The 11,818-nt window shown below is 45.7% G+C and overlaps 1 protein-coding gene across 7 annotated transcripts in view; it reads right to left on the bottom strand.

The window, feature by feature from the left end:
- Window positions 1-677: 677 nt before the first annotated feature.
- Window positions 678-11,818, bottom strand: part of GPR1 (G protein-coupled receptor 1) — a 72,888-nt gene continuing 61,747 nt past the window's right edge. For 6 of the 7 annotated variants that reach the window (XM_040441241.1, XM_040441243.1, XM_040441242.1 and 3 more), the window contains one exon: window positions 678-1,949. In XM_040441241.1, the coding sequence (XP_040297175.1) occupies window positions 871-1,929 (1,059 nt within the window). In that variant the 5' untranslated portion in view covers window positions 1,930-1,949 and the 3' untranslated portion in view covers window positions 678-870. The remainder of the gene's footprint in view (window positions 1,950-11,818) is intronic. The other variant, XM_040441244.1, reaches the window with a different exon arrangement.

Below are 11,818 nucleotides of genomic sequence, written 5' to 3'. Positions count from 1 at the left end.
TTTTTTGGGGATTTATATAATGATGACTTATCCTCAGGAAAATTCATCAATATCAGGTTGGTGGGGGTCTGACTCCCAGGACCCCCACTGATCAGCTGTACAAATAGGCCGCGGCACTTTGTGAGTGCTTAGGCTTTTTCTTAGGTCATGTGATGTCACTTTCATCGGTCAAATGGGTGAGGCACAGCTCAGTCCTTTTCAAGTGAATGGGCTGAGCTATGATACCAAGTTACTATTAAATAGACTGCATTGTGCTTGGTGACTGCAAGGAAGACTTTGGTAGGGGGGCCCGGTGTTGGACCCCTTCTGATCTCACATTGACGACCTATCCTGATGATAGGCCTTCAATAGGTTAATTCCAGAGAACCCCTTTAATAGGCATGTGCTTCTTAATAATTGTGGTACATTTGACACCTGTGAGGGATAGATTAAGACCCCCGTGTAATACGCCAGTCTTAATAAATGTCCCCTTTAGACCATGTTGGACATGTGCAATATTTTCTCTAGAGGACTTCTCTCCATGAAGCGCCTGTCATTCCTGATATGCTATTCCGGCAGTGGCAGTTAATCTAGTATAAATGAATAAAGGATGAAGGAGGCAAATCAAGTCACTTGTTGACTATGGTTCCATTATATTGCATATTCCTCTGTAAGTAGACTACAGAACACCTCCCAACAGCCCTCTTTTACTATGGAAATAGTTGTAGGTCTGTTATCTGCAGTATATGAGTGTCTTATGCCGTCATATAACACGTATGAATGTTTAAAATCGTATTTATATAATTCCTAAAAGTATCTGATAGACAATTTACATATTGATATAATATCTAGATTTAGATAATATATATAACTTTTTTATATTCATGTGCTTCAAGTCATTGTTTCAAGAAGTGTAAAATTGTTCTCCGAGAGGACCATGTCATCACTTTTAATGCCTGTCTGGCTAATGTCTCGTATTGTGTTCTTAAATATCTCTGCTAGCGAGGCCTCTAAATGTGTCCGGAATGCTTTACTTATTAGAACATAAAGGATGGGATTAACGCAACTGTTAACAAAGGCCAGGCTAGTAGAAATGGGGATTCCAATCCTAAGCCACTCACTATATGCGTCACTATGGTGAATATGCAATTCCAGCAAGCTAAATATGTGATAAGGAGTCCAACAAAGGAAAAAGGCGACCACAATAGCTAGGACCATCCAGAAGAATTTACTGTTTGTTTGTGTGGCTCGTCTCTTCATCCGGATGGATAGGATTGTATAACAGGTAACCATGGTTAGCAAAGGGAAGAGATACCCAACGAAAAACTTTACCAGAGTTAGTGAGGTATGGATCTTGTGGACAATAAAGTAATCTGTTTCATGGAAATGGTTGAAGCATACAATAGTAGACCTCTTCATCTCTGTGTCTCTGAAGTACAAGGAAGGGCTAGCAATAAAAGTAGCTATCGACCACACAAAGCCGCTTACAACTCCTGATATCTTCACTGTCCGATGCCTCTGTATGCTTGGCCAAACCAACGATATGTATTTGTCCAGGCAAATTACTGTTAGAAAGAATACACTTGCAAACATATTTAGAATAGCAATGAAAGAATTCAGTTTGCAAAGTAGCTTCCCAAAAGGCCAGTGGAAGTTGGTAGCCACATATGTGATGTGCAGTGGCAGGAACAATACAAAGATTAAATCTGCAACGGCCAGATTGAGAAACCAGATAGTGCTTACAGTTTTCTTCCATTTAAATCCAGTGAACCAGATAACCATGACATTCCCTGGTACCCCGAGAAGAAAGGCTAGCGAGTAAATCACTAGAGATGCCACATGGAGTGCATGCATTTGTACTTCATTGTGAGGTCCCTCTTCAAAGTCGTCATAATCATACATATAATTGTAGAGGTCATCGATGGCAGAGTCGTTTATCGTCGAGTTCATGTTCTAATTTGTGTAGCTGGCTAGAAAACACAAGGGAAAAAATTAAGAAGACATGGCCAGGCAAGCTGCAGCTGCTTTCTATAGATTGATTAGCAGTTGCTTGCTTATTGCTAAAGGGGTTGTGCAGCCAGTACATATTGATGACATATCCTCAGGATGGGTCTTCAATATCTGATTGGTGGGGGTTCAACTCCTGGCATCCCCGCCGATAAGCTGTATGAAGAGGAAGCGCGCTTGTACAAGCACTGCTTCCTCTTCAAGATTACACTGCGCATTGTCTCGCTTGCAGTGGTGGCACAGTGTAATTACAAGTGATCGTTAGGTGAATGTAACAAGCACTTGTAATTACGATGCACAGTGTAATCTTGAAGAGGAAGTAACACTCACAAGAGCTACCTGCTCTTTAATCAGCTGATCGTGGGGGTGCCGGTGTAACGTTACATTACCCTACTTCGTGAGATTTCCCTACCTCGTAACTTCCGGTCGCAGTGCGCAAGCGCGGCTAACTACAGAACATCCATCCGATCTCCGCGCCTGCGCAGTGTGGGGGTAGGGAGGTCTGATGGCCATTTTTTCTGTTAAATAAATAAATATATATATATATATATATATATATAATGGCCATTTTTTTCTGTTAAATAAATAAATATATATATATATATATATATATTATTTATTTAACAGAAAAAATGGCCATTATATATATATATATATATATATATATATTTATTTATTTATTTAACAGAAAAAATGGCCATCAGACCTCCCTACCCCCACACTGCGCAGGCGCGGAGATCGGATGGATGTTCTGTAGTTAGCCGCGCTGCGACCGGAAGTTACGAGGGAAATCTCACGAAGTAGAGTAATGTAACGTTACACCGGGAGTTGGGCCCCCACCGTTCTGATATTGATGATAGGTCATTAATATGTACTGGTTGCACAACCCCTTTAATGCACACAAAACCGCATGACTATTAACAATAAGAAAATGAATTACAATTTTGATCTATAGATCTCAGTTTCAGGCACATCTTGACTGCTCGCCGATAGCTACATCTGATCCTAGCCTAAAACCCAACATGCAGTGGTATTTTGTCTGGCAGAATGCAGATATTCATGCTGGAAACATGCCAGACTCCATTCTAGTGACAGTGTCCAACATGTGTCAGATCCAGCAATTCTGGTATTCTGCTCCAATGCAAGAACATAATATCTAAACTGTGATGTTAACCTAATCTTAGAAGGAAATTCCATGCACGTTGTTTGTTTAATTATTCCCCAGATGGTATTAAGTCTCAGAAAAGTCATGCCAACAAAATATGTTGATGCTTCATAATTACTGGTACATTTAATACTCTAGGACTGATTCCATAATGTACCGTAAGTAGTTTTCAACCTAAGCATCAAAGGAGGGTCTCCTTTAATTTGCCACTTTAGCCCTAAATTGCTACCATAAATAGTTATATCATAATCATCTGTCTTCTCACTATAGAATAAAAATCCTGGAAAAGATGTTACAGTAGTTCAATTGTAGATGCAAAAATATTTAAGGGATTTTCCAGGTTCAGGATACTGATGGTCTATTTTCAGGATAGGCCATTAATATGAGATTGGTTTTACATGGGTCCATCTACATGCATGTCATCTATTTAGTAGAACCATTGTATTGTAGCTTTGTCCCACTCAAGTGGACAGGAAGGACCCATGGGAAACTAAGCACTGCAACCCCTCCAAATAGCTGGTGCGGAGGGTCTAGTCATCCTGAGGATGGGCCTTCGATATTGTTCTCCCTTTAAGGAGAGGAAATGCACTGCAAACAAAATTGCATCCATTTTCATAGTGTGTCTGTGGCTATATTAAAGGGGTTTTCTGGGATTTTACTACTGATCAATGGGCAGTGGGGGTCTGACATCTAGGACCCCTGCTGATAAGCTATGAGCGCTGCTGCCTTCTCTGTGCTTACTAAGCACATAGCCATACATTGTATGGCAGCTGTGCTTCGTATCGCACTCAGCCCCATAGAAGTGAATATCAAGCACAGCCACTATACAATGTACAGTACTGTACTTGAGCTGAGAGATGGCCGCGGCGCTATGGTGAGCGCCAACGCCTTCTTAAACAGCTGATCTTGGGGGTTCCAGGTGTCCAATAACCATCAATCAGATTTTGATGACCTATCCTAAGGATAGGTCATCAGTAGTAAAATTCAGGAAAACCCCTTTAATCATTAGAAGAATTCAGGGGTTGCAGTTTTTGTCTGTCTGGTAAAGTCGTAGTACATTAATTTATATAATGATTTAATAGCTTTTATTTATTTGTATGGGCTGCAGTGCATGTAATCTAGGCCAAATTTATCAATGTGTTGCATTCTTAAGGGAACACGTACATACCCACATGGCATCTGTTATATATATTAGCTGAAGGACCTGGCTTTGCACAGGTATATTTCATCTATTTTTTTTATTTATTTAACGTCTTTATTGATATGCAAAACAAATACACAAACTCAATATAATTAATACCATTTTCACCCTAAAATCCCGGTGACAGGTTCCCTTTAAGGTCACGTGAGTTACATCAGCCTCTACAACAACGTTCGGAAAAGAATCACAGCAGTAAGCAACTGCTGGGATTCTTTTCCGAACCATTGTTGTGGAGTGGCCTCTTTTCCCAGGCAGCGTGCACCTGAGCACCTGAGCGAGTGCTGGTTTTTCCACATTTACTATTCTACAACAACGTTGGCTAAGCTTCGCAATCAAAATCATATTTACTCACACATAAGTTGTCTTATACTAAGAATGTCCTTTATTGCCTATAGCAACCAATCAGAGCTCTTATTAATGACCTGTAGCAAAATAGAAGCTGAGCTGTGATTGGTTGCTCATATCCAGGCTAACTGCCACAACAGCCAACAGACAATGGCTCCTGTAGTTTGGCGGTTAGGTTACTAAGCGTATTTTTTTACTAATATTTGGGAATTTCCGCTCAAAACATAGTCTATGACGTTCCCCGAGTCACAGGAGGCGGCTGTGCAAAATTTTGTGATTGTAAATGCTACGGTGCGGATTCCTTTAGCGGACAGACATACATACATACATACACTCAGCTTTATATATATGATATATACACACACACACACTCACATTTTAAAAGCAGGCTATGTTTTGAGTGGGCCCTTGGATATCTGCCACACATTTGCAGTTTGATATGTTGTGGGTTTTTGTCCCATTCAATATAACCTGCCATTATTTCCATGTGAAATCCACTTTGTTAAGTGACCCTTCATGTGTAATATAAACTCTACGTTTTGATCTACGTTCAAAAGCCTTAGTAAAATCTTGTGTTTCCTATTTTTTTATTAATATTCGGGCATTGGAAGCAGCAAACTTAAATAAATAAATAAGTAGCAAAAGACAAAGCCACATCTCACCCACGTATGGAGACGTCCGGCTCCAATCCCCGGATGGATCATTCCTCAGTTCAAGATATAGAGATAATCAATTCCACATGTGTATGGATTCAGCAACTGTGTATCGTGAATATTCGAATAGTCAATTTTAATCGCAAATATCAGCACTTCGAAAATTCGTGAATATTTCGAATATAGCGCTAAATATTCGTAAATTTGAATATTCGTTTTTTTTTTTTTTTCCACAGTACACATGATCCCTCCCTGCTTCTAGCTTGTGGGCCCATGAGAAGGCTGCAAGAGCTTAGCAACTTCCCTAGCAACCAATAGGAAAGTTGCCTACCGCTTACTATATAAGAGGACCTCCCCACAGCCATTTTGTGCTGTTTCATACAGTTGTGAGAGAGAGAGAGAGAGAGTAGTGTGATCTTTGTGCTGTGTTGAATTCCTGTGACTTCTGATACCTCATATATATAATCCAGATAGTGTAGGTAAGGCTACTTTCACACCTGCGTTCGGGTGTCCGCTCGTGAGCTCCGTTTGAAGGGGCTCACAAGCGGCCCCGAACGCAACCGTCCAGCCCTAATGCATTCTCAGTGGACGCGGATCCGCTGAGAATGCATCAGTCTGCCAGCGTTCAGTGTCCGCCTGGCCGTGCGGAGGCAAGCGGATCCGTCCAGACTTACAATGTAAGTCAATGGGGACGGATCCGTTTGAAGATGACACTATATGGCTCAATCTTCAAACGGATCCGTCCCCCATTGACTTTCAATGTAAAGTCTGGACGGATCCGCTCAGGCTACTTTCACACTTAGAAATTTTTCTAAGTTATAATGCAGACGGATCCGTTCTGAACGGATGCAAACGTCTGCATTATAGCAGCGGATCCGTCTGATGAAACATCAGACGGACCCGCTCCGAACGCTAGTGTGAAAGTAGCCTTAGTGAGTGAATAGTGTAGCTGATAGGTTCCAGTGTAGGGTGTTAGGAACATTAGTTAGGTAGCTCATTTACACTGCCTGTCTAAAAAAAAAAAAAGGTCACTCACTCGAATATTTCGTTGGACCGCCTTTAGCGTTGATTACAGCACACATTCGCTGTGGCATTGCTTCCATAAGCTTCTGCAATGTCACAAGATTTATTTCCATCCAGTGTTGCATTAATTTTTCACCAAGATCTTGCATTGATGATGGTAGAGTCTGACTGCTGCGCAAAGCCTTCTCCAGCACATCCCAAAGATTCTCAATGGGGTTAAGGTGGTGGCCAATCCATGTGTGAAAATTATGTCTCATGCTCCCTGAACCACTCTTTCACAATTTGAGCCCGATGAATCCTGGCATTGTCATCTTGGAATATGCCCGTGCCATCAGGGAAGAAAAAATCCATTGATGGAATAACCTGGTCATTCAGTATGTTCAGGTAGTCAGCTGACTTCATTCTTGGAGCACATACTGTTGCTGAACCTAGACCTGACCAACTGCAGCAACCCCAGATCATAGCACTGCCCCCACAGGCTTGTACAGTAGGCACTAGGCATGATGGGTGCATCACTTCATCTGCCTCTCTTCTTACCCTGATGCGCCCATCATTTTGTAACAGGGTCAATCTTGAATCATCAGACCACATGACCTTCTTCCATTGCTCCAATCTTTATGCTCCTGAGTCCAATCTTTATGCTCCCTAGCAAATTGAAGCCTTTTTTTTCTGGCTTGCCTCACTGATTAGTGGTTTTCTTACGGCTACACAGCTGTTCAGTCCCAATCCCTTGAGTTCCCTTCGCATTGTGCATGTGGAAATGCTCTTACTTTCACTATTAAACATAGCCCTGAGTTCTACTGTTGTTTTTCTTCGATTTGATTTCACCAAACGTTTAAGCAAGTCACGATCATTCAGGATTTTTTTCCCGCCACATTTTTGTTCCTCGAATACGATGGGTCCCCACTATCCTTCCAGTTTTTTTTTATAATGCGTTGGACAGTTCTTAATCCAATGTTAGTAGTTTCTGCAATCTCCTTAGATGTTTTCTCTGCTTGATGCATGCCAATGATTTGACCCTTCTCAAACAGACTAACATCTTTTCCACGACCACGAAATGTGTCTTTCGACATGGTTGTTTAAGAAATGAGAAGCAACTCATTGCACCAGTTGGGGTTAAATAACTTGTTGCCAGCTGAAAGATAATCGCCCATGCAGTAATTATCCAATAGGAGGCTCTTACCTATTTGCTCAGTTTAAAGGGGTTGTCCGGGTTCAGAGCTGAACCCGGACATCCCTCCATTTTCACCCCGGCAGCCCCCCTTACATGAGCATCGGAGCAGTTCATGCTCCAATGCTCTCCTTTGCCCTGCGCTAAATTGCACAGGGCAAAGGCATTTTTAGATGTTCCGGTGACGTACCGGGGCTCTCCATGGGGCTGACAGGAACCCCGGTGACGTCACCGGCACTGATGGGCGGGATTTAGCTCTGCCCTAGCCAGTAAAACGGCTAGGGTAGAGCTAAAGCCCGCCCCTCAGAGCGAAACGAACACACTGCCGGGCGGAAGTTAAGCCTGTGCCCTGCGTGATTTTGCGCAGGGCACGGGAGCGCATCGGAGCATAAGATGCTCCGATGCTAGCCTCAGGGGGGCTGTCTGGGTGAAAATAAGGGTATGTCCGGGTTCAGCTCTGAACCCGGACAACCCCTTTAAATCCAGGTGGCGACTTTTTTTTTGTCAGGCAGTGTATATAATCCAGATAGTTAGTTTTAGATAGTCAGTGTAGGTTAGTGAGTGAATAGTGTAGCTGATAGGGTCCAGTGCAGGGTGTAGTGTAGGTTAGATAGAGATGTAGTATAGTGTAGGCTTTTGCTGTCTGCTTCGTGTGTGAAAAAAAAATAAAGTTAGTTTGTTTCTGTGTTTTAATGTTTTAGGGTTTCGTGTGGGTAGTGATTAGTGTCAGCGTGTTTTTTCTTTGAAAAAAAAAACCCTAAATAAAATGTGTTTTTTAGGGTTTTATTTTACATTTTTTGCCCCATTGTCCCCAACCCAATAAAGTTTGCCCAAATTCCCTAATTATTTTCCTTATATATTTTTTTTGTATATAAAGTGCACGTGGGCGTGCCAGCAGCCGTGGTCATGGTAGGAAAGTTGGTTCCAGTGCTGGACCGTTGCCAACAGGGGGCCGCTCCTCTACCCATGGAGGGGCGAGCGCAGGTGGCAGAGGCGTCCACCTCATCTGTGAATTTTTTGGGAGTGGCAGCTGCCCCATTTCATCTCAAGATGCCGAGGCAGTGGTGTCATTCGTGACACAAGCTAGTGGCACGGAGTCCTCTGCCCTGGCTCTGAGCAGCAGGATAAAGCTCCCCAAGAAGCGACCCTGATGTTGTTTGACAGCAACAGTGAGAGGGATATCTTGGGGGGTGGTAATATAGGAGAGTGAGCTAGAGCTTGATCCGGATGCTCAGGACCTTTTGGAACGGATGGAGGAGGTACCGCCCATCAGAACCCCAGTGACATCCCTTCCAACTGGTGCATGTGGTTTCAGCCACAGAAGCACCACACCTAGTCAGACACAGGCGTCAGCGAGGGGACAGCAGAGCCAGGTCAGGGGCTCCACGTCTGCTATTCCCATCAGTCAACACTGGTCGACCTTAGGTCTGACATTACAGGCGATGAAGAGGAGGGTGACTTAGAATGGGTGCCATCTCCCTTGTCAGGTGACAGCAGCAGTGATGATGAAGGTAGGCACCCGAGGCAAGCGGTGCTCCAGGTGACCAGGGAGCCCAGTGGCAGGAGCTCCACTGGTAATGGCAGCAGGAGGCGGCGGCAGCAGGTACTGCCTCCACCTGTGCGCACCGAGCCTGAACAAGCACAAACCAGCACAACCCCATCTGACAGGAGGACGTTGTGCAAGTCGCCTGTTTGGGCTTAATTCACCCTGGCAGCAGACCATATGACTAGAGTTTAGCGAACACCTACATTTTCGGGGAGTTCGGCCGAACTTTAAAAAAAAGTTCGGGTCCGGGACCCGAACTTGAACCCGAACCCCATTGAAGTCACCCGAACTTCACTTTATTATTTTCTGTTATAACATGGTTATAACGGAAAATAATAGTATTAGCTTTTTCAGATCCGAGTTTTCACTTAGTGAAAACTCAGATCCGACAGTATATTCTAACACAGAGGCGTTCCCATGGTGATGGGGACGCTTCAAGTTAGAATATACTAAGAACTGTGTACATAACTGCCCCCTGCTGGCTGGCAGCTCCCGATCTCTTACAGGGGGCTGTGATCCGCACAATTAACCCCCCTCCCTCCCCCCCCAGTATTAAATCATTGGTGGTTGGTGCGGCCCCGCCCCCTATTAAAATCATTGGTGTCCAGTGCGGCCTCCCCCCCCACCCCTAATTAAAATCATTGGTGGCAGTGGCCACAGGTTAACAACCTCCCTCCCCCCATCATTGGTGGCAGCGGAGCGGCAGTTCCGATCGGAGTCCCAGTTTAATCGCTGGGGCTCCGATCGGTTACCATGGCAGCCAGGATGCTACTGCAGTCCTGGCTGCCATGGTTACTTAGCACTTTTAGCAGCATTATACTTATGTGCGCTGTCTGTGGCCGGCCGGGCGCTCCTCCTACTGGTAAGCGACAGGTCTGTGCTATAAGCAATGCGCCGCACAGACCTTTAACTTACCAGTAGGAGGAGCGCTGGCCAGCCACAGACATCGCATGTAAGTATAATGCTGCTAAAAGTGCTAAGTAACCATGGCAGCCAGGACTGCAGTAGCGTCCTGGCTGCCATGGTAACCGATCGGAGCCCCAGCGATTAAACTGGGACTCCGATCGGAACTGCCGCTCCACTGCCACCAATGATGGGGCCGGGGGGAGGGGGGTTGTTAACCAATGATTTTAATTAGGAAGGGGGAGAGGGGAGGCCGCACTAGCCACCAATGATTTTAATACTGGAGAGGGAGGGAGGGAGGGGGCCGCACTGGTCACCAATGATTTTAATACTGAGGAGGGAGGGGGGGTCTGGCCCCCTGCTGCCTGGCAGCACCTGATCTCTTACAGGGGGCTGTGATCCACAGCCCCCTGTAAGAGATCAGGTGCTGCCAGGCAGCAGGGGGCCGTTATGTCCACAGTTCTCAGTATATTCTAACTTGAAGCGTCCCCATCACTATGGGAACGCCTCTGTGTTAGAATATACTGTCGGATCTGAGTTTTCACGATCTAACTTAAATCCGATGGTATATTCTAACATAGAAGCGTTCCCATGGTGATGGGGACGCTTCAAGTTAAAATATACCATCGGATTGGAGAAAATTCAGATCCGATGGTCTATTAATATTACCCGAACACCGAACCCAAACTTTTACTGAAAGGTTCGGGTTCGGGTGCCGAACACCGTAAAGTTCGGTACAAACCCGAACTTTACAGTTGGGGTTCGCTCAACCCTACATATGATAATTGCCATCTGTCAGCTATGCCATGCCAGGTTGAGGAGAGGGGAGGTCTGTTGCTCGGCTGGGTACCACTGCCCTAACCCAGCACCTGAGAGTCAACCACTGGCGGGAGTGTGAACAGATGCAGGGTGGTCGCAGCAGCTCCTGCCACTGTCCTGCAGCCACCCCACCCCCTTCCAACAATGCATTCCCACTCCCTCTCCTAGAGGTACTCGTACCGGCAGCCAGACCTCTGCCTCCTCTGCACCCTCCTCTATCACCTCCACTGCTGTCCGATGCCAGCCGTTGGCTGCCGATGCATTTGAACGCACCGCGCCCTACGCCCCCAGGGACCGACACATGCGTTCACTCAATGGGCTCCTGGCAAGGGTTATCGCCCAACATCTGCTGCCCTTCAATATTGTGGACTGCAATCCATTCTGGCAGATGTTGGAGCAGGCCCAACCCATATAGCGTGTCCCCAGCCGCCATTTCTTTGCCAGGACCGGCATCCCTGCCCTACACCATCACATTGTGCAGAATGTATCCCTGTCGCTGGATCAGGCTGTCAGCGACAGGGTGCATCTGACAATGGATGACTGGATAAGCAGATATGGGCAGGGACGATACATCAGTTTTACAGCCCAATGGGTGTCCCTCCGAGGCTCCGGGGAGGGATCATCAGATGTGGCGGCATCTCAGTTTCTGGTGCCGCCCCGGGTGTCTGGGGAGAACTGCTGCTCTCCCTCAAGCCACTGTCTCCACCGCTGCTGACCCCCCCAGCAAGCGTCCTCGTTAGATATGCAAGTGAGGGGCATGTCCGCTACCAGGCCATGCTCCAGCTTGTGAGCTTAGGGGAATGGAGACACACTGGACCTGATTTTCTGGCCGCCCTCCAGGCTCAGGTCCACAAGTGGCTGACACCCCGAAGGCTCCAGGCAGGTATGGTTGTCTGTGGCAACGTGTACGTAGGATTGCCAGCCACTTCCGACACTCCCCAAACGTCACCGTGTCCCTGTCCAAACTTCAGCAGGACGGCAGCCTGCCACTTCACAGGCTGATTGT

This window comes from Bufo bufo, chromosome 7 (genome assembly GCF_905171765.1).
Source record: "Bufo bufo chromosome 7, aBufBuf1.1, whole genome shotgun sequence".
NCBI classification, from domain to species: Eukaryota; Metazoa; Chordata; class Amphibia; order Anura; family Bufonidae; genus Bufo; species Bufo bufo.
Note: the sequence above shows the minus strand (reverse complement) of the source record. Positions and strands in the feature narration are given on the sequence as shown.